Genomic DNA, 23706 nt, shown 5'->3' on the forward strand with positions numbered 1-23706 from the left:
CTGCATTGAATGACAGTGATTGGATTTCACAGGGAGAGGAGTATTACCTAGAAAAAGTGGCTCTGTCTTCCCTACAGTGGGACCATGGTGGCTCAGCAGGTTTAACCATTAGCTGAACATGGACTATTTGCTTGCTATTCATTGTGTGAAATTACAGCCTTTTGCTGTGTAAGTAACATGTCTGTGTCCTTTGTTGTGGCCTGCCCTTTAAAATGTCATTCTTAGCATTTAAAGGAATACCATTAAACATAAGCTTTCTCATTTTCTTTGTCTAAAGAATAGTCTGTTTTCAAAGAACCTTCCTTAAAAATAAAAGCCTCTACTAGTGCTCTGTTTTGATTTCAATTACTTGCCTCTGACCTTTGCTAAACCATGTAAAATCACAAGGATATCCGCATGAAAGAAATCATATGCTGTTGAAATACTTAAAGCCTGGGGAAACTCACTGAAGTAGAAACAGATTAGAACAAGAGAGCGGGAAAGGCCAAGCCAAACTCTGTTGGCAGAGCCAGGATTAAAAAGCAGATAGAAACAGGAAAGTTACCACTGTTTAGTTCAGGGTAAGAGCAACTGTAGAACACATTGAGACAAAACAGAAGCTCAGCAAAGAGGAGTTCAGAGAAAGGTACAAGGCAGAGGCCGTGGGTTTCGTAGCTTATTAATCATAGACTTTTCAATGGAGCAGACAGTAAGAGCAGGGAAATACTAAATACAGAACAAGAGAGGTAGATCAGATTAATTCAGAAAAGGTGAAGGTAAATCAAAGACCATTAGAAATACTTGGATTGAAGATGCTAGTCCCTAACATTATTTAGTGACAGTGAAAGAATATCTGTCTGGAAGGAATGCAATGAGAATTATGGTTTGGGAAGCACCTTCAAGTCTGTGAGTGGAGGATCTGAGACTGAGGGGACAGTGTGGAGTTTTGTATCACCTTATCTCCTCCCTCTCTCTCTTTTCTTCAGTGTAGCTTGTGCTTTACAAGACAGAAGAGAACAGAGTGTGCTGGCTGCTGGCTTCTTCTTGCCACCTCTCCTGGATTATTATTATGCAGCACTCCATACTGCTGTGCTTCTTCTTGCCACCACTCCTTACCCTGCTCAGCCAAGCTAGAGCTCAGTTCCCGCGCCAATGTGCTACGGTTGATTCCTTGAGAAGTGGCGAGTGTTGTCCGGATTTGTCTCCGGAGTTCGGTCCCGGTACGGATCGCTGTGGTTCATCTTCAGGAAGGGGTCAGTGTGTACCAGTGATAGCAGACTCACGGCCCCATGGCCCACAGTACATGCATGATGGCCAAGATGACCGTGAGCAGTGGCCCTTACGCTTCTTCAATCGAACCTGCAGCTGCAATGGTAACTTCTCCGGTTATGACTGTGGGTCTTGCCGACCTGGCTGGAGTGGAGCTGCCTGTAACCAGCAGATCCGCACAGGTAAGGGCATCAAAAATAGAGAAGAGACTCTGCTGGTCACCAATGCTAAGTGTAAAGTGTATTTGGCTTCCTATCGCCTTTACAGAGTAAACTATCCCTGACACCCTATTTAGAAATCTATATTGCAACAGGACTGTTAAACTGGGCTGTCAATTGAGCCAATAATGCCTTGGATTTTCAGAAGTGCTGAACACCCACAAACCCCAAAGGAAGAAGCAGGTGCTCAGCACTTCTGACAATCAGGCCCTAAATATATTGATAGTCAATAACAGTCGGTTTGAAATGCATAGGTGAGTAAGAATGGAGAGAGAATTTAGTAATATTTTCTCTTATTTAACTTTCTGAACTATGTAAATACTTTTAGGGTTTAAAATTATTAGTCATGGGATTTTTTTAATGTTTAAATTGTTGGATTCTGTAAAAATATATATGTGTGAGGAACCATAAACAAGCGTTTCTACCTAGGCGCCATGAAGGACTCTATCTAGAGTGGGTGAGATGTGATAGATCTATAATATAAGTGAGCAGTGGCTACTGCAAAAAAAAATCCACTCTCTTTATTTTCACCATGAAAGTAACGTTAAGTGCTCTGTACACTCCAAAACAAAGGTTAAAATAAGGATTATAAATTAAAAATCTTTACAGTTGAATTCCTGAAAGCAAGCTTAACTAAAGGACAAGAGACCCAAAAATCTTATTCAAACTCTATGCCTGAACAGGCAACGGGAAAGCAAAAGTTAATGCTCATTAATCAGGGCTTGCTGAAGACAAGGGAGTTATATCAGCTTTTGCCAGCTGATCTGGCTCTAGCCCTGTACCAACTACTGAAAGTGACAAGTAACAGAAAAAGAAACTTTTAACAGACCCACACAGCCCTGATGAAATAAACATGAGTTTAGAATTGTAAAATTAACTGCTGTATGATCAGTTTTAAAACAGTTATTGGTTATAGTTTGCATATCCATCATCGATACCACAAATAATTTTAAACTATGGGTTGATAGAATAATATATTTTGAATTATATATTTTTGTTGGCTCCAAAATAGCTATTATAGTTTGTTGGATCAAACATTTTGAAGTGCAAATAATGTAATGTATGTAACTAAATACAGTACCACGTCTAAACATTTCTAAAGAGCCTATTTCTCTGTGTTAGTGTGTATGTGTAGTATTTTATATATAGAGATGTGTGTGTAAATGTTTAGGTTTTCAGTTAAACTCATAAGAATCAAAAGCACACTTTTCTGTATATGAAGTTACTGGCAGAAGTCCACTGAAGACTAAGAGAAAACTCCCATTGACTTCAGTGGGCACAGGATTTCATCCACTGTGTCCACAACTGACTGTGTATAGAAATGTAGTTGTTTTAGAATTCAGGATAGTTGTGATAACTAAAATGGGTGGCTGCTTGCTGGAAAATAGAGGAACTTTTATCTCTGACTCAAGAGGTAACTTGAACTCTGTCCCACTAGTAGATAGTGAAATTCTTCTCAGCAGCGATATAATCCAGGCTTTTGCTTCTCAAGCTCCCTCGTTCTGCCTCACAGATTCAATCAAAATGATGGGCTTTTAAAAATGTTATAATACAACATGAGGAGGCAAAACTTTATAATGTAAAGGCCGGTATATAGCACTCTCTTATTTATGTTAAAGTGATACCATGAAAAAATGTGTACTGGATTTACCTTTGAAGTGTGTCTGACAAAGAACTCACCCTTAAATATCTAGCTGCTATCAAATCTAAAAACAAATAATAATAATTAATAATAATTAATAAGTAAGTATGCGATAACTCTTCCAAAAGCACTAAATCCTTTTTCCACCATGTCCATTCATCCTAGTCATGGGTCAGATTCTCCTGCCCTTACTCATGTTGAGTAGCACCCTACCTCCACAGTGGCCCCAATGAAAACAACCGGGCTGCTTGAGGAAAAAGGAGGTACTTATAATGAGTAAGGCTAATAGACTCGGAACTTGTGAAATGAGATGTGGGTATTCACTACCTTTATAACTGACTTCTGTTTAATCCCTTAAAGTCAGGAGGAACCTTCTGGACCTGAGTGCGGAGGAAAGGAATAATTTTGTCAATGCCCTACACCAAGCCAAGACTACAATACATCCTGATATTGTCATAGCCACCAGGAGACATGAGGAGATACTGGGACCTGATGGCAACACACCACAATTTGAAAATGTGTCCATTTATAACTACTTTGTGTGGTCCCATTATTACTCTGTCAGAAAGACTTTCCTTGGTGCAGGGCAGCAAAGTTTTGGAGGAGTGGATTTCTCTCATGAAGGACCAGCATTTCTCACTTGGCATAGGTATCATCTACTGCAGCTGGAGAGAGACATGCAGGTGAAGTTTGCACTAATATTGAAATTGTTTTTGTTCATGTTCCATGCTGCCCAGTTAAAGAGCAGACTGACTTCCCCCACATTCCAGTGCAGAGAGATACATTGGAGATCTTTCTAGATGGTTTCCATTACTCAATTTCAATTCCAGTATTATCAGACATATTACATCATTTGAGGGTGTTTTTAGGTTGCTAGGAGCATATAAAAAGTAGAAACACTATTTCAACTATAGCAGTCTAACAACTATAAAATTTCTCTCAAAGCTTCCTTTAAAAAACAGCAGTATTCCCTATATATTTCCTTTTAAATTCTGTAATTTATGCAATAAACACAATTGTTAATGATACTTCTAAATTGTGGGGGCCGATTCTTGACTCACACTAGTCGAAAGCAGGAATAATTCCAACAAAATCAATGGATTTGTAGTGTGAGATCAGAATCAAATCCTAGGCATGTGATTAGTCAAACAGCTAGAGAAAAGAGCAAATCAGGAGATCCTATTACATAAATCGGTGGTTCTCCATCTTCCTCATTCTGTGGACCACTTCATAAGCGCAAGAAAGATCTGCTTATGGAGAGACGCTCGTCCCAGTGACTCAGTTCCCCAGTGAGAACATTTAATTCTCAAAATGTTTCAATATGAGGAAGAAAATCCATGGTTCACTGTTTGTCCATGGAACAGAATATGAGCACCATAGATATACAGAATCACATTAAGAATATAAGGAGTACGTAGATGTTTCACCCCCCAGTTCTTTTCAGGTTTTTAATTTATGGTTGCCTGTCTTATTAAAATTCCTGAGTGAAAAAAATACACGTGTGGAAAAAACATAATTTCTTAAAATCTAGGGGGGAAATAATCAAATTGAGTTTTCTGTGAGCAGTTCACAGACGATTAAATGAATGCACATGACAGTATGTGATTTATATTTTGTCTTTGATTTCTAGCAAAATATTTGGTCGATTAGCTGTAGGTAATTCTGTCTTGTGTAGTTAATTGCAGATCTCTGAAGCCTTCACATAATGTTCTTGGGTTCATCAGAATGGAAGGACAGAAGGAAATAGACTAAAAGCTTCAACATTCCTTGTGTACATTCCAATCCTCCAATCCTATGTGTTATGTATCAGTAAGAGGGATTTATAATACATGTGATAAATTAAATATCTTAATTTAAGGAGAGAGAGAAATGTTGCCAAAATAGACAGGTGTTTGAAGTAATTTAACTATCAATCCACAAACTAAGCATTAATGACTAACTTGGAGGTCATTACTAGTTAGGTAATGACTGTCTACTGGCAATTCCTACCTGAAGTGGAATAAAACATCTCATTAGTAAAGGCCACCTATTTTTAAAAAATAAAGGTAAAGGGGAAGATAGAATAAATTAAAATAAGTTAAACCCCCAGAAAGGCTAAACCCACTTTGAAACCAGAAATTCCCCTGAAGTCAATAAGATTCCTGCATATGGAATCCTTGAAAAATCCTAGCCCTTAATGGGTTAATAGACTAATCTAGTATAGGTTAGTAAAGTACATCATTAGTGAAGTTAATTTGATGGTCATTGTGTCCTAGTGAATTTCACAGTTGCCCATCTCTAATCAGAAATGGAACTGAATCCCAAACACTGAAAGAGCAAACCTCTTATCGTCTTTCCCACTACTCTGTAGTCCTGTAGTTCACTGAAGGTAATTTGCTTTTATGTTTGCTTTGCTTGTCAAAAGCCAGTGCTATCATGTTTGATTAGCCTTAAGTATATTTAATATTAAAATAGAATTATTTGGAAAAAATAGGACAGCAGTAATGTCTTATGGTTCTTAGTACAGATAATCGGGCTGCTTTCTAAAATACTTCAGGAAAGCATCAAGCTACGGATCAAATTAGATAACATATGCAGTGCTATTAATGAGAAAATTCAGTGACTCAATGTAACAATTTGACTCTCAGTGCTGTCAAAGGCCCAAAGTTCATAAACTGAGAAATTAAGGGAAATATTTGTCTTTATTCTCTTTCAGTTATGGTAATCCTAGGGGGTTATCTGTAACAACAGCAGGTAAACATTTTTTGGACATGACTGTTGGGGGGCTGCATTTTTTTAAATTGATCAAACATAGCACTTTGATTTTGTTAATGGGGACATGTAGGATGAGATTCCCCAAAGTACCTATATCAGTTTGGATCACAAGTCTCATTGAGAGTCACTGATGCCACTGCTCGTAACTCATTTTGGAAAATCCCTCTCATGAATATTACATTGTTCCAGTGAAGGCACACGTTAACATAGTGTTCTCTTGGTTAGGAGATGCTACAGGATCCCTCTTTTGCACTTCCCTATTGGAATTTTGCTACTGGTGGAAACACCTGCGATATTTGCACAGATGACTTGATGGGCGCTCGAAGCAATTTTGACATCTCTCTTATAAGTCAGAATTCCATCTTCTCCCAGTGGCGTGTGCTCTGTGAAAACCTAGAAGACTATGATAACTTGGGAACCATTTGTAACAGTAAGTTTGTCTGCTGACAGATTTTTTTGAGTGAACGGTCCTATAATAGTAAATAATCACAATCCTTTGCTTTCAAATGCACTTTCCATCAGAGGATGACAGAGTGTTTTGCAAACATTAATGAATGAAGTCTCTCAACACCCTTCTGAGGAAGGAAAGGGTTTGTCTCCCAGTTTCACAGACAAGCAAACTGAGGCACAAAGGGGTTAAGCAGTTGCTTTGGAAGCTTGTTCAGACCAGGGGAAACAGAAGAATTCATTCTGAACTCTTACTCCCTTTCTTATATGTTAGCCACAAGTATATCCTTCCTAGAAGAACAATTAATACTGTTTTATACATTTTGTTAACTTTGGTGCCTGAATGTGGTCGTGTCCACCTAGTCATTCCTTAGCTTTGGATATCTTCCAACTCACTCAGATAACCACGCTCATAACACCTACGTTTAAAGGGGAGAACACATAACAAACCGTACCCAAGGGTGGGTAGGCAATAGCAGGGACTGAACCTCAGATCCCTGGATCTTAATACATGAGCTTCTACTGCCTGAGATTAAAAAGAAAGGCATTTGCTTAGCCAAGACTGTAGCCTTTGTGGTCCAGCTACCACTAGAGGGGGACAGAGCACCACACTGAGTGGTTTACAAGCACACTGAGCAAGATCCTTGACTCCTGGCCCAGCCCCTTTGTTCAAAGGAATCAGAAATCTACTCTATTAGGCTGCTGAAGATTCCCAACCAACTCTCAGACCTGATGAAGCAAGGGGGATTTCAGGAGCAGGAAGAGGGTGTGAACAAAATGTGTTACACTCCAGCTATCCCCAGCCCTAAAGAGCCATTGCAGCTTGTATAGGTGAGAGCAACACTGAATACTCTAACATACACTGGCCCTCGACTTCCCACAGGCCTAGGGGGCACATCGATGGCTTTGAATAGTCTTTGCCCTCTCCCCAAATTGGATCCTGAATCAAGTCAAGTTTAGCCCATCCCAAGGATCTGGCCCACTGTTCTGTCAGAATGTTGCTTCATCATGCCTTTCTTTCTTCTCCCAAACCCCCAGGCACAGAAGGTGGTCCAATTCGAAGGAATCCTGCTGGAAATGTTGCCCGGCCCCTGGTTCAGCGTCTCCCAGAACCACAGGATGTTGCTCTTTGTTTAGAAGTTGGTTTGTTTGACACTCCTCCTTTCTATTCCAATTCAACAGACAGTTTCCGTAATACAGTAGAAGGCAAGTACCACAACTAAAAGTGCCTGGAACCAAAACAAAACGGGTGAGGGGACTAGCCCATTACACTCACCAGTTTTCCCTGCAGTGTTAAACAGCAGTATTGGCTCTGTGATGGGACATGGGCCATTTAAATTGTTTTACTTTTGTTAGCTTAGTGTAGTGAATAACTGTTACAACTTTGGGGCTGATCCCTGAAGAATACCAGACTCTGTCTGACACCCGTATGTGTGTGCAGGGGAGCCTCACCTTTCCTTTGAGCCCCTGCCCAGATACAAAGAGAGTCCTTACACAGGAGGCACAAAAGCTTTGTGGAGCTGCTGATGGTGCTGGCCTTTGCGATATAAGCTGGTCAATCAGTGGGGAGGATCCAGGGTCATGATCCAGGGTCCAGGTCCCACTGATTGTAATAGCTCCCTCTTCAAGGTTGACACAGTTGCTACAGGTTTCACTCCTTGGAAACTCCAGGAGGCATTTTGCCCCGGAAGACTCCCAGCGTTCCCAGTGGGCCCGGGTGGAAATCAGGGTAGCGTGAGACCTGAGAAAGTACTAGGGTTGTCAAACAATCAAAAACATTAATTGTGATTAATCACGCGATTAAAAAAAATAGTTGTGATTAGTCACATGATTAATCACACTGTTAAACAATAGTTGAATACCATTTATTTAAATATTTTTGCATGTTTCCTACATTTTCAAATATATTGATTTCAATTACAACATAGAACACAAAGTGTACAGTGCTCACTTTATATTTATTTTTATTACAAATATTTGTGCTATAAAAAAGAAATAATATTTTTCAATTCACCTGAAACAAGTATGTAATACAATCTCTATCATGAAAGTTGAACTTACAAGTGTAGAATTATGTACAAAAGAATAACTACATTCAGAAATAAAACAATGTAAAACTTTAGAGCCTACAAGTCCACTCAGTCCTACTTCTTGATCAGTCGGTCAGTCAGACAAATAAATTTGTTTACATTTCCAGGAGATAATGCTGCCCACTTTCTTGTTTCCAATTTCACCTAAAAGTGAGAACAGGCATTCTCATGACACTGTTGGTACCGGCATCGCAAGATATTTACATGTCAGATGCATTAAAGATTAATATGTCCCTTCATGCTTCAACCACCATTCCATAGGACATGTGTCCATGCTGATGATGGGTTGTGTTAGATAACCATCCAAAACAGTGTGAACCAACACGTGTTCATTTTCATTATCTGAGTCAGATGCAACCAGCAAAAGGTTGATTTTCTTTTTTGGTGGTTCGAGTTCTGTGGTTTCTGCATTGTAATGTTGTTCTTTTAAGACTTCTTAAATCAAGCGACACAACTCATACCTCTCAGATTTTGGAAGGAACTTCAGATTCTTAAACCTTGTGTCAAGTGCTTTAGCTATCTTTAGAAATCTGATATTGGAGCCTTCTTTCTGTTTTGTCAAATCTGCAGTGAAAGTGTTCTTAAATCAAACAACATATGCTGGGTTGTCATCTGAGATGACCATAACACAAAATATATGGCAGAATGCTAGTAAAACCATGGAGCAGGAGACATACAATTTTCCTCCAAGGGGTTCAGTCACAAATTGAATTAAAGCATTAATTTTTAACAAGCATCATCAGCATGGAAGCATGTCCTCTGGAATGGTGGCCAAAGCATGAAGGGGCATACGAATGTTTAGCCTATCTGGCATATAAATACCTTGCAATGCCAGCTACAAAAGTCCCATGCAAATGCCTGTTCTCACTTTCAGGGGACATTGTAAATAAGAAGCAGGCAGCAGTATCTCCCATAAATATAAACAAACAAACTTGATGCACAGGATAAACAAGTGAACAGATCAATCATTAGAGATCTGCACGGATACAAAATTTGTATCCACATCTGATCAACAAACATGGTCTGCAGTTATCTGTATACGCACCTACATCCGTGGATGTGGATATCTGTGGATATAAAGTGGATATCCACAGATTTGCAGAGCTCTATCAATCGTTACCCCAACTGGGCCATATAAACCACTTTCTATCTTAACTCTATAAATCAAATTCAGAGTGAAATTTTCAGTCATAAGCACCTAAATTGCATGAAACAAAAAAGAATTTGGGCATGTACATCTGAAAATTGGCCCCATGTGCTTCAGTCTCTGCTCAACTTAACTCTTCTTCTTTGTAAAATGCCAAAGAATTAATTTCAGACAAGGCTAGTAACCATGATAGGTTACCGAACAGTTAACTTCCAAATAATGGGCCAGATCCTCAGCTGGGATGAATCATTTTAGCTCCATTAACTCCAGTGAAGCTATGCCATTTTACAATAGCTGAGGATCTGGCTCATTGTGTTTATCTTGAAGAATACATCATTGGAATCTGGGTGAACATGTGAAGTGATTGAGAGCTGTGGATGCTCAGCATCTCTGGAAAAACTGGCCACCACTATCTAGTACCTGATGGATTTGAAGACAGATTTTTATACATCCAAGTTTGAAAAATTTGCCCCAGATTTATAAGTTGGAAGAATTTTCATTATGATTTATTTTAAACCCTCTGACATGACATTTTTCAGATGTTAAGTGCTAATGGTGCTAGGGTATCTACACTGGGAAATCTGAGACTACTACTCCAGAAGGTAGTTTTCCAAAATCAGTGTGTTGGCAGTCAATGTGTAAAAGACATGTGGAAAGCTGAAGTAACAGCTGGCCCATTAGGATACATGGTAGCATCGTCACACTTGTGTCAGATAGTGGCTGCATTGATGGTTTCAATTATGTCCGGAGCCATTTAGAGCTGAAAACTATAGTTTCAGTGTCATGCTAGAAAATGTTTTATTTTTGCCACTGTTGTGCTAGATTCCACTTTGCTCCCATGAGACACAGAAGCAAGCTCATTCCATACTCACAGCATTCTTTTGCAAAGATTATTTTGATCTGAAAATGACATACTTTTGGGGGTGTAGCAGCCACCTATTTAAAATATCAATAGGTAGAGAAGGAGCAAGTCAGTTATATTAAACAAGGCAACAGAGAAAATAGCATCCAGCCTAGATTGCTGCTTCTGAACAAGCTTTTCAAGCTTAGGATTTTCACTGTGTTCCTCTTTATTTGTATACACAGGATACAGCGATCCTTCAGGGAAGTATGATCCGGCAGTTCGGAGCCTTCATAATTTGGCTCATCTGTTTTTGAATGGAACAGGGGGACAAACTCATTTATCTCCCAACGACCCTATTTTTGTCTTCTTGCACACGTTTACTGACGCTGTTTTTGATGAATGGCTGAGGAGACATAATCCTGGTGAGATGCATTTGTTATTTTCTGATCTTAGCAAAGTTGCTACCGATTCAGAATAGCTCACCTGGCTCTTGGTGGACAGTGAGTACCCTCTGCAATTCGGATGTGAAGGTGGAATAAATGTCAATCACTTTCAACAACATTGGGATCTTTTTAGTAAAAGCTGCTCATTAAGGAGGGAATCCTACCACACATTGAGCCTCCACCCTTTATGTGTGTGAAAGAATGTGGTTGGTGTAAGTCAGGCACAGGTCAGGAAAGAAACCTTTGCAAATACATTGTATCTCAGAAAATTCAGGCAGATAAATCACGTAATCTATTGAAGCCTCAGGGTTCCACAATCACTCTGTGGCCTGGGAGGGAGAATTTCTTCTTGTCTGCCCAAAGAATACCTCAGTGCACACCCCCGCTACTCATTTGGAGTTACATTGTGATCTGCTGTTTCATGGATGTTCAAGAAAGACATGCAAAGACAACCCATCCACCCTTCATGATTCACGCAAGGGCCAATTTACAATCGCTGCTCCTGCTCCCTTCAGGGAGCAAATGAGCCAGAAAGGGTAAGAATAAAGTAGACAAGACTGGGGCCAGTGCACCAAGAGACAAATCTGTGCCACCCGAATGGTCAGTGCAGAGTGCATTCACCCTTGTCTACACAAAATTGGAAATTGTGCTTCACTTGGGGCAATGCAGCCCTCCACAACTCCTTACACAGGGATCTGTTGCAACCACACAACAGAGCCCTTTTTGTGCTGCTTCCCAAGAAGGGAGAAAGAATTTTCCATACATATTTTGAGGGAAGCTATTCTACATCTTGATGGTACAGAGTGGTTACATAATTTACCACAAGATCTTGTAGCATTTCCCATGACATCTCTAATGAGAAAAATAAAACCTGCTCCAATTATAAAAACTGACTCCAACTGACCCTTTTTTAATTTGACTAGGTCAATCACGCACTGCTATCCTATTGCAGCAAGTGACAAATTCAAAGCCCCAGACACTTAAATTTAGCGCAAGATTTTGCAGTTACTGTGCTATAACAGCTAGCCTTTCAAACTTGTACAGTAACATTCAACGTTCATAGTAACATCAAATGGCATAACAGAACTTTTCATTACTGTAGTAAAAGGACCCTGGCCCCAGAGATCCATCTATATGCACATCTCTCTTCTTGTACACAGGAAGAAATCAATCATTAGTTCTGTAAACATAGGCCTACATTTTCCAAAGAGATTAGCAATTTGGGGTACCAACTTGACACATTTTAAAGGGTCTGATTTTAAAGCCAGAGCTGAGCAGCCACCTTCTCAAAATCAGACCCTGTCTAAAGTTGGGCCCTAAAATCACTAGTCACTTCTGAAAATGTACATTTGAATAATACTTTGTTTCATGCAGTTCTTCAGTCACTTGAAACATACCTTTTTGATCTCTGGTGCCACTGTGAAATAAAGTAAGCGTGCCTTCAATATATTGTCCTTTCTGCCTGTTTTAGACAAGTGTTCTCAGAATGCCCTGAATAGAATTTCAATCACTTTCATTTTTATTTCTTTATTAAAATGAAACCTTGTTTTCCAATTTAGATATTTCAATATACCCACTGGAGAATGCCCCTATTGGACATAATCGGCAGTATAACATGGTGCCTTTCTGGCCCCCAGTTACCAATAATGACATGTTTGTTCCTGCTCCAGAAAATCTGGGCTACAGTTATGATGTTCAATGGCCAAGTAAGTAGTTAAAAGCTTCATTATGTTGTCCTCTCTTCATTTTGTGTATGTCTGGGTGTATGTGGGTCATTTAGCAAAGTTGGTTTCAAATTTCAGAAATTTTAATTTGACACTGATCCAAAAGGTTGTTTACCTGTCCAAAGCTGGCTTTTAAAGGACTCATATTTGGACCATTGTACCATACTATTATACCCTGTGCATGTAATTAATCATAACCAGAGATGGGCCTGAACCAAGCATCTAAATTTGGACATCCCCAAGCTTTGAAGAAGTTCTGATCTAGAGTCAAACTTTAGCCCTGATCCACACACAAGTAAACTTTTCTGCCTGTATGGAATTCCAGTAAGGTTAGTTGGTTCTGCATGGGCTCATGAGTTTGCCTATATAAATCAGATTGCAAGAAAAATGTCTTTGTAGCTCGGTACCATCTTAAGTCTATAATGACAGGCACTGAAGTGGACCTGACCTAAAGCATTTTGTTAAATAATGATGGATATTGAGATTTGGTCTAATTTTCAGCTGTATCTCTTGAGGCTTAACTTTTTTCTCTCTCTCTCTTCCTGCTTCCTTTCCACTAGGCCGGGCTCTGCAGGTCACAGAGATCATAACTATTGCAATAGTGACTGCATTGGTTCTGGTTGCAATTATTTTTGCTGGTGCTACATGTATTGTGCATGCTAGGAAAAACAAGGATGAATTGCATCAGCCTCTTCTCACTGACCAGTATGACCGGTATTCAGATGATTATGATAGTATACCAACCCCAGGCCAGTCTGTGGTTTGAAGAGGTGGGTTTTTTTTACCTACATCCAATAGAATCTATTCCTTCTGCTGTATTTTATAAATTCCAATAACTGATCTGCCCTAAAATAAAGGACAAAAAGTGTCAATTGTCTTGATATAGAAAAGGAGTACTTGTGGCACCTTAGAGACTAACCAATTTATTTGAGCATGAGCTTTCGTGAGCTACAGCTCACTTCATCAGATGTACATCTGATGAAGTGAGCTGTAGCTCACGAAAGCTCATGCTCAAATAAATTGGTTAGTCTCTAAGGTGCCACAAGTACTCCTTTTCTTTTTGCGAATACAGACTAACACGGCTGTTCCTCTGAAACCTGTCTTGATATATTTGCTTCAACTCCAATCTCCTCTTTCATCACACTCCAGGACCAGTATATCACCTCTTAAATACTAAGCGTGTGCTTATCTTGATAGACTTTCACTAATTTCCCAACCTTCACTTTGCTACAAGATGTTGTGGTATATTATGCAACCACTTTGTACCATCAAGATGTACAAGATGGCATTTTTGAGCACATTTCAGCTTGTTTTCTTGTAACACAATGAATCACTGAAGGTATTCAGGTGGTGTGCAGTTTATTTCCTCTTTAATTATCTACTGAAGTTTTTTCAACTTTCAAATAGAGGGAATATAAATTTTTCATTCTGAGAAGAGGAAAAGGGCTTTTTAATTTGCATTGCTGGATTTCCAATTCCTATTGTACAGTGACTCTCTTTACTTTCTGGGGGCACTGTTTGTACGATAAATTGTTTGTTCTGCTTCATATGTTCTTTCTTTATTAAAAACTAGAATTCCTTAAAACAGTAATAAATATTTTTAAAATGTTCAGTAAATATTCCTTTTAGTCCCTGTTTCATCTGTAATCACCAGTCCACCAATGTAAAGAAAATTAATTGAATAGGGTGTGACAAAGTTCCTCCTTTACTTCGGTGGGTCTTGCACCTATTGGTGGATTTGCTCGCCTTGGAGCTTCACGGCAGCCCTCACTTTGGCCATTTTCGTGAACCCACAGTCCAGGTCAACTCCTCCTGTGTCTGACCAGGAGTTGGGAGGTTTGGGGAAACCCGGGCCCGCCCTCTACTCCGGGTTCCAGCCCAGGGCCCTGTGGAATGCAGCTGTCTAGAGTGCCTCCTGGAACAGCTGTGCGACAGCTACAACTCCCTGGGCTACTTCCCCATGGCCTCCTCCCAACACCTTCTTTATCCTCACCATAGGACCTTCCTCCTGGTGTCTGATAATGCTTGTACTCCTCAGTCCTCCAACAGTATGCGTTCTCACTCTCAGCTCCTAGCACCTCTTGCTCCCAGCTCCTCACACACACACCTCAAACTGAAGTGAGCTCCTTTTTAAACCCAGGTGCCCTGATTAGCCTGCCTTAATTGATTCTAGCAGCTTCTTGATTGGCTGCAGGCATTCTAATCAGCCTGTCTGTCTTAATTGTCTCCAAAAGGTTCCTGATTGTTCTGAAACCTTCCCTGTTGGGAAACGTAACGTCCTTTACTTGCTCTTCAGCTATCTGCTTTCTATTCTTTCCTAAAGTCCCTTGGCCTGGATTTTTCTTACTTTTGGACCCTGCCTTAGTTCCCCCCCACCCCCTGACCGGGCCAGACGCTTTTTTGCTTTGTTTTGATTTTTTGTTATTTTTTTTCTTGCCATTTACGTGCTGGTCGGCCTCCAGCTTGCCGCCAGCACCCGCCCCCCCCCCGCCCCCACACCTGCTTTCGGGCGCAGCTATTTGCCTCAGCTGAACCCCCCGGAGCAGGGGGGGGAAGATTGCCGATTTTGCTATCCAGAGGGGGGAGTGGAAACCCCCAGACCCAGCCGTTTTGCTGTCTGTTTGGAATTCCTTTCTTATCTCAGCCCGCCAGAAGCCTTGGTACACAGCCAACAAGCCGGAGAAGAAATCATCGTGAAGGGGGCCGTACAAACTACAAATCATCGTGAAGGGGGCCGTAAGACTGAGTAATTTTTTGAATTATACTCTCGTGGGGGGGAGTTTGACTGTGTTTTAATTGTGTCTGTGGTGGCACAGGGGGTGTGGCACTGCCCCCCGATCCATCGGTGCCCCTAACCCCCCCCACCATTACTACAACTGACACGGCCCCCCCGCCATCCGTCCCTGCTGGCAACCTGCCATCTGCCTTCGGATCCAGCTGTTTGCTTTGAACTTTGCCTTTCGGACCGGACTTAACAGCCAACCAAACGAGACTCTTTGGACAAACGTGCGTGGGTCTACACACACACCCCCCCTCGGACTGCTTATCCCACAGCTTGCCCCTATCACTGGACCCCGATTTCTGTTATTCCCCCCCACCCAGTCCAACCCATTTGGCATTTCCCCCCCACCCCGCCTGCAGCCCAGCAGGAAGGAGTGGTTAATTTGCTTCCCCCTCCTCCTTGCGGTGTCTCCCCGTCTCTCCCTGCTCACAATGGTGGGGAATGAGAGGGGCGAGGCCCCTCTAACAATATTGGCTGTCCCTCCCCATCTCCCCCCCGCCCGACCCCCAAGGCTCACCCCTACCACTATTGTCAAAATATTTGCCACCCCCCCCCCGCTGGGGCACCGGCAGCAGGAGGCACCGGGGTGATTGCTGCTGCTGCACCCCCCCCCCCCCAGATTCTAGGAAACCCCCCCCCAGCTGGCCAGAAAGGCCAAGGCGGGAAGAAAGGAAAGGGCCCCGCTGAAAGCACTAGGCCCTCCATGGCAGGGGCTGCCCCCACAGCTGTGGCCCCGTCATCAACCGTGGCACCCCTCCCTGCGTTTCCCTCCACCAGCTCTGCGAATGTCCCTCCCCCGGCCGCCAGGACGTATGCCCGGGCGGTGACGGGCTCCCCCCTGCCTGCCGCCTCGTCATCTCGCCCTCCCCCCAGCCTCCGCTACCATCACCGGCGGCCGGGGCCCTTTCCCCACCTTGACCAGGAGGCACGGTGTCCGTTGCCTCCTGGTGCCTGCCTCGCCCCACGTGGAGACATATGTGCAGGCGTTGGCGAAGGTGGTAGGACCCACGGCTATTGTGGCGGCCTCCAAAATGTATGGGAAGGTCGTTTTTTTCTTAGCTTCAGAGGCTGCTGCTCAGGAGGCGGTGGAGAAGGGCCTGGCGGTGTGGGGGGGTGTTTGTCCCCCTAGAGCCGCTAGAAGACCTGTGCGTTCGCCTCGTCCTCACCTCCGTTCCTCTCTTTTTACCCAATGTTGCCCTGTTACCCGCTCTCTCCACCCTGGGGAAACTTGTCTCTGTCATCAGCCCTCTCCCGTTGGGCTGCAAGGACCCCAACCCTCCGTCACGTCCTTTCGTTCCACCGGCAAGTGCAGCTTCTACCGCTGGCAGCAGTGCGTGATGGAGAGGCGCTCGAGGGGTCCTTCCTAGTCCCCTACCAAGGAGCCCGCTATCGGGTCTTTTACTCCACCGGAGAGGCCCGGTGCTACCTCTGCCCTTCAGTGGGGCATGTCCGCAGAGACTGCCCTTTGGCCCAGGGGGGAGGGGCACTCGAGACCCCCGAGACCCAGCAGGACATCGGCCCCATTGTTGCCGACGCCCCTGGCCGCCCGGCACCTGAAACCAACCCTCCTCCTACTCGATCCACCGCTGCTCCCGTCCGGGCCCAAGAGATACCTTCCCTACAACGCCCAGGCGAACAAGGGAGTCCCACCCTTGCTATTACCAATCTGGTAGAGCCTATGGAGAAGGGTGTGGCAAAGATATTACCGGGTATAGGAGAGGGCCCGCCCCAAGGAGAACCCCCCGCCCCTCATGCTGCCTTACCGTTACCCCCCCGAACCCCTGAACCATCGCCTCCGCCTCCCGACACAACCCCTGCTAACCAACCCCCAGACGACGCTATGGACGGCTGGACCCTAGTCCAGGGGAAGCGAGGCAAGCGGAAGGCTCGAGTTCCGCTGCACCCATCCGATGCGGAAGCCCCCCGGAAGACTAGGAAGGGAGGCACTGATATCGAGCCTTCCGCTACAGCCATGAGTGAGATCCATCCGCTGGTGTCGGGAGGGGAAGATGGACTGGCATTGGAGGGCAGAATCCCCCCTCCATGGGAGACCCTCCCCTCCGAGACTCCTGAGGACGCCCCTTCTGCCCGGATACCACCCGAATCCCCCGCGAACCCCAAGGCGACCGTTGAGGTGGGCCCTAGAGGAGAGGCCCCCGGCATAGCAGGATTTGGCCTCTCCTCCGTGTATGCGGAGATTGAGGCCCTAGATTTGACCCCGGTCACCCAGGGAGATGATGATCTACTGCTGGCTGGCCTCGATCTGCGTAGCCTCACCCCAGCCCCCCTTTCCCCATGCTCCCTCCCGCTAATTGCCTTCCTGGGCGAGCACACCGCAGAAGGTGGTCCACCACCTGATGCCATGGCCACCAAGACCACCACGGAGCCAGCACCTAGCGTCACTGGGAGCCCCCTCCCTTACCCCTTAACCCTCGACTCTGCTATGGAGGCACCTTCTTTTAGCTGCTCACCTCATGAAGTCCAGAGCCTTACCTCTGCCCCCGCCCCCACCCCTGTCCCTGCCCAATTCCCCTCCTCCTGCAATGCTAATGCCGCCCCTGCGGTTATTTCTTTCCCGCCTTTTGCAGATTCCCCCCAGGGAGCAGTCTTTGCACTTTCTAGTCGCGACCCATTAGGAGTTGCAATTTTTTCCCTGCCATCCCCTTCCACCCCAAGGCGTGAAATGGATTTAATAACCCCAGCCTGTCAGGCGCCCCGTCGGTGGTCCGCACCCTGTCTACCCGCCTTAGCGGACCACGAGGCTGCATTAAGAGCCCCACCAGGGAATACCCCGGAAATCGTAACCCCACCCCCCCATGAGCTGCAGCATGCACTACGGAAGTTCCTAGAACACACCCGTGGCGCCCGCAATAGGGTACAGCTGGCTCTTCAGCTATGGGGGGACTTTGACCAAATCCTCCAGGCCACAAGGGCCCTTATACAGGAGGGCAGGGGGCAAGGAAAGCGCGGTGCTGCGGCCTACGAGCGGGCCTGCGGCTTCCAAAATGATCTACTCATCCATGGGATGGGTCACGGGTTGCTGTGCAACCCGCTGGGGGCCACGAACACCCCCACCAACAAGAAACCCCCACCCCCCCAGCCCTCCGCATGACGCCTCTTATTATTGCGACCCTGAATACCAGGGGCTGTAGGATGGCTCTCCGCAGGTCCCAGGTTCTCTCTTACCTTCGGGAAGGGGGGTACTCTGTAGTTTTCCTGCAGGAGACCCATACGGACCCGACCGCCGAGGACAGGTGGCGGCTGGAGTGGGGGGACGGGGTATACTTTAGCCACTTCACGACTTGGCAAGCTGGAGTGGCGACCCTGTTCTCCCCCAACCTATGGCCCGAGGTGCTAGGGGTCACTGAGGCCGTGCCAGGCCACCTGCTGCACCTTCGAGTCCATATGGAGGGGCTCGTGGTCAACCTTGTTAACATCTATGCCCTGCAAACAAGCCCAAAGCTGCCACAATTCTATCAGCGGGTGTCTGACTTTCTCGGCACCCTAGATTCGCACGAGTGCCTGGTCCTGGGAGGGGACTTTAACACCACCCTCGAAGAACAGGACTGCTCAGGGGCCGAGCCGGGCCCGGCCGCCGCGAACATTCTCCGAGGAATAGTCGAACATCACTCCCTAGTGGACATCTGGCGTGACCATCACCCAGATTCCACGTTCACTTTTGTCCGGGTGGAAGCCCATCGGTCACACCACTCTCGGTTGGACCATATTTACTTATCCCGTTTCCATCTTTCACAGGCCCACTCCTCCGCCATTCGGCCGGCCCCATTCTCCGACCATCATTTAGTCACCATAACGGTCTCCCTCCGTTCAGAGAGACCGGGGCCGGGGCCGGCCTATTGGCACTTTAACAACAGCCTGTTGGAGGACGAGAGCTTTGTGACGTCTTTCCGGGAGTTTTGGCTGGCCTGGCGAGAGCAGTGGCGTGCCTTTCCCTCGGTGCGGCGATGGTGGGATCTCAGGAAGGTGCGCGCCAAGCTCTTCTGCCGTGACTACACTCGGGGCACCAGCTGACGGAGAAATGCAGCGAAAGAGCAGTTGGAACGGGAGGTCTTAGAGATGGAGAGGTGCCTGGCCGCCAACCCCGAGGACCTGTCCCTCTGAGGAGTGTGCCGGGAGAAGTGGGAGGAGCTCCGGGCCCTCGAGGACCACCGGGCCCGAGGTGCCTTCGTTCGGTCCCGCATCTGCCTCCTTCGGGAGATGGACCGCGGCTCCCGCTTCTTCTATGCCCTGGAGAAAACGAGGGGGGCCAAGAAACACGTCACCTGCCTTCTTGTGGAAGACAGCACCCCCCTCACGGATCCGGAGGAGATGTGTGGGAGGGCCCGTGACTTCTACACAAGCCTTTTCTCCCCGGATCCGACCGATCCTGGCGCTTGCGGGGTGCTCTGGGAGGAACTCCCCACGGTCAGCGTGGGCGACCGAGACCGACTAGAGCTGCCTCTCACCTGGCCAAGTTCTCGGAAGCCCTCCGTCGCATGCCCACCAATAAATCTCCAGGCATGGACGGGCTGACCGTGGAGTTTTACTGCGCGTTCTGGGACATCCTCGGCCCAGACCTAGTCACTGTCTGGGCTGAGTCCTTGCAGAGCGGGGTCCTCCCTCTGTCGTGCAGGCGAGCGGTGCTCGCCTTGCTGCCGAAGAAGGGGGACCTTCACGATTTACGAAACTGGCGTCCCGTCTCACTCCTTAGCATGGATTAATTGGATTTAATTGAGGGGAAGAGTGAGAGACTCCAGCCCCAGCCGTTGCCGCTGTGGATACCATCATCTGTAGAGTAGATGCTAACTGCAGGCTAAAATTACAAGAAGAAATTCAGAAAACAGACTTAACCATGTTTGATTCATTCATATTTTCTGAATAAAGATTTTTATTCACACATCTTATCATCAATCCAATGAGTGTTGCAGAACTATCTCTTTAACTCGTTCTACAAATATTTACTTTCATGGGGATTATTTGCTTTCTTAGCTTTATTCATTTACATTTTCATGGACATTAAGATGTCCTTCTGGAAGAAAATGTTCATGACTGAGAACCACTATGAAAAAATAGAGAGGAAATCAGTAGGCATAAATGTTCACTGTGGCTTTTACTCTCTAGATGCCAGTGCAGTAGTAGAAGGTTTAAGCCCATGTCATATCAGTCATGAAAGTTGAGATTGAATTAAAATGAATGTTAAGGAGTGAAGTCACTTATGAACATATGTAAAGGTAGGTCCAAAATTTGTTCTCAGTTACACCACTGGCTATATGGAATGACTACAAGGAAGTCCGGTTTCTATGGGCTGAGCTGTGCTTTCCTGGCTACATTCTGCATCCCAGAGCTCCTGTGGACCACAGATACTACTTAAGAAAGCAAAGCACGTGGTCCTTTCTGAGGCCAGTAAGCTGTGTTAGCCAGTGGTGAGAGGAGATAGGACCATGGTACAACTTCTTCCCAGACCCTTTCGGAAAGAGTAGCAGGTGTGAGGGCACAACCACAAGCTGTCTTTGGGGGAGTGCAATGACTTTTATGGAGTCTTGGCTGGAGCCCTCCATAGGGGTGTAAGAAGAGAAGACACGTTTAAGTATGCATGTAGCACCTGGCCATAATCTTGCCAGATAAGGGAACATAGGAGCAATGCCACGTAACTGATCTGATCAACCAGAAGCATGAAACACTGCTTGAATTTAAAATACATGTGACCAGTCTATACACTGAAAACTCTGATAAAGAATATTAGCCAAATAAATTTGAATAATAAATAAATTCTGAGAAATAAGGATATGCTTACAGATCCCCTACAATCCAGAAAAGGAGGTAAAATCATTAAGTTAATTATTACTAGTTCTTCACTCAGGGCAAAATTCACCCCTATGCAGAAGGAAAGCACAAAGACTTATCTCCACTTGAGTACTCAAAAAATAATTTGAAAAGGCCTTACATATTGAGTGCAAGGGCTTCATGCATGCCCTCCGCACGGGTGAATTTCACCTATACTTTGTGGAAAGTTTTTATAAAACTTTTTTTCTGACAAAAATGGTCTTTCATCGTAACAAACATTTTCCATGAAAATTTTCATTTCACAGAATTTTTCTAGTTTGCATTAAAATATTAAAACTTAATTTTTGTTAGTGGAGGTTAGAAAAGGAAAAGGGGGAAGCGAAGCAAAAATGGGAAAGATGGAAACCTCCAAATTATTTTTTTTTCTTTTGCAGAAAATTTGGGAAATACCAGATGTTACCCAGCTGTAATGTGGCCCTTACGCAATTCCATGTTTTGCTGGCTCTCTGATTCAAACTACCCACTCCTCCATATCTCTACATTCATTTGTTTTGTTTCTTTTAGGAGGTAGTATTTCATAAAAGAGTTTCTCTCCAAGATATCCCTACCATGGCAAACCTGCTTTAATTGTCCGAGCCCTACACATTCAATGTCTTGACAGCATCCCCGCCTGCAGAGAAAGAATATTGCTGTTTTTCTGAAAGGTTTTCAAATATAAAATAAATGTTCACACGCAGAGGGAAGATTTAATGACCTCTTCCCTCCCTTTTCTAAAATCTCAAGGAAAAGCTATGAAAACAAGAGGGCAAGGTGATGTGAGTCCTCTTTGATCTATAACTGCTGAAGAAAGTCCAGAGAACTCAAGATGACACCCACATCATTCTAAGTCTGCATCTGCTTTTGGGTCTTCATTCTGTAAGGGACTGAGCTCTCATGAGAGGGTCTGAGTGCCCTTAACTCCTTGTGATACCAATGGACCATGAAGACTCAAGTCCTTTATTATTCTGATGCCTGTTCAGATAGGTGTCATAACCCCAACTGCCACATGATGGCAATATTTCAGAGCATTACTCCTCTATCTGAACAAGCACCCAATGCACAGGATTATACTATTTTACAACACTTGTTGTGTGTATTTATTTTATGTACTTATTGCATTTTGTAAATGCCAGTGTTTGAAACCCCCTTTAAGGCTTACAATTTTTTTTTCTGCAGCCATATTTTCCTGACTGTCAGGGGAGTTAAGCAGGGGAAACACTGGCAAACATTAAGAGATTTGTTTTCTCAACTAATTTGTGCTGCCTCCACAGAAGCAGAGCACAAATACTTCAGGTCCTATGTAAAGATATGTTATTGCTTTGTTGCTGTCTTAATTTCCCAGGTACAGGTAGCATGGCCAAGAAAACAAGAGAAAAGATATTATCACCAAATAACAGGAGTTTTAAAGGAGGCATCATCTGAACCTAAACTTTTTGACAGCATCCCCCTTCTTGAGAACCCTATAGAAGTCCCTCTATGGATTCATTGTAGGGATGCATTTGGGGGGGAGTGGAACTAGGGGGAGGCAGAAGGAGGAGCTACTGTACTGAGCATCTTTCCCTCCACAGATGCAGATATTTGAATGAGTCTCTATGCGTAAGTTAATATATTTTGAATCCACATTAAATCTGCTTCTGAACCTTCACCTTTTTTTGAGAGGAAGATTTTGTCCTTCTAAGATGAACATATTTTCAAATACGGTGTCACTTTCTTAAGAGCCACAAAATAGTCATAGGACAGACAAGGGTGCATGTTTTTAAAAAAGTCATTGTTGCCAGCTTCTGACTCAACAGAACAGAGTCAGTCTGAGTGGGGGCTTTTTCCCAATAATTTATTGCCCTGAATGAAATTCTCATGAAACACTGAGTACAGTTATGTTCACCTTGAGCAAAAGAACAGCTTTGATAGAGTCTACACTCATTCCTTGTTTCTCGTCGCTCCAAACATGGTTCATCACACGAAATATATTCATTCCACTGCAGCATCAGCACTATTTGTTCCTGGTTAATACAGAACAGATTCTATTCAGTGTAGCAGTACATTTTAAACAAACTGTGATGAGGTCTGCACCCCCTCCTGGCTCTGACAGGGTTAATGTGGTCTGGTCCTTGAGAGTCCAATAGCTGTTGCACCTGGAGGGGGATCCAGGCCTAATTAAATATTAAGTGCAGATGGAGATGAATAGATGGTGCAGGAAGTGTGGAGCAGAGAGAGCTCTAGGGAGAGAAGGGAAAATGTATTAGTTACTCTCTTAGTCGTAGGGAGTGAAGGAACTGGTCGGAGTTAGTGTGGAGAGAGTTATGATGAGTGAAGAGCCGAAAGCAGGCAGTGGAGCTCTAGGGAGAAGCTCTGTGTAGTGTTGCTTATTACAGGAACCTGGGAAAATGTGTGGGGTGGGTGAGGTTTGAAAAACGGCTCGAGTAGGAAGAAGTCTAGGGAGCCGGCAGCCAGGCGTCTGAGGGAGGAGCCCCTGGCTGTTGGTTACTGTATCCCTGGACTGGAGTGGAACCTAGTGCAATGAGAGGGCTGGAGATCCACTGCGAG

General features: G+C 44.6%; 1 protein-coding gene across 3 annotated transcripts; it reads left to right on the forward strand.

Moving 5' to 3' along the window:
* The first annotated feature begins 453 nt into the window (after positions 1-453).
* On the forward strand, positions 454-13484 carry TYRP1 (tyrosinase related protein 1). 3 transcript variants are annotated; one of them, XM_048850044.2, is made up of 8 exons: positions 454-625; positions 966-1430; positions 3469-3791; positions 6088-6292; positions 7348-7515; positions 10633-10812; positions 12393-12539; positions 13118-13484. In XM_048850044.2, the coding sequence occupies exons 2-8, from the start codon at positions 1049-1051 to the stop codon at positions 13321-13323; spliced, it is 1611 nt and encodes a 536-aa protein (XP_048706001.1). In that variant the 5' UTR covers positions 454-625; positions 966-1048; the 3' UTR covers positions 13324-13484. The 3 variants fall into 3 exon arrangements, with proteins under 3 accessions (XP_048706001.1, XP_048706000.1, XP_074984886.1); XM_075128785.1 differs by having other exon boundaries at positions 471-560; XM_048850043.2 differs by having other exon boundaries at positions 454-1430.
* Positions 13485-23706: the final 10222 nt, after the last annotated feature.

This window comes from Caretta caretta, chromosome 5, assembly GCF_965140235.1.
Source record: "Caretta caretta isolate rCarCar2 chromosome 5, rCarCar1.hap1, whole genome shotgun sequence".
In the NCBI taxonomy this organism is placed as follows: domain Eukaryota; kingdom Metazoa; phylum Chordata; order Testudines; family Cheloniidae; genus Caretta; species Caretta caretta.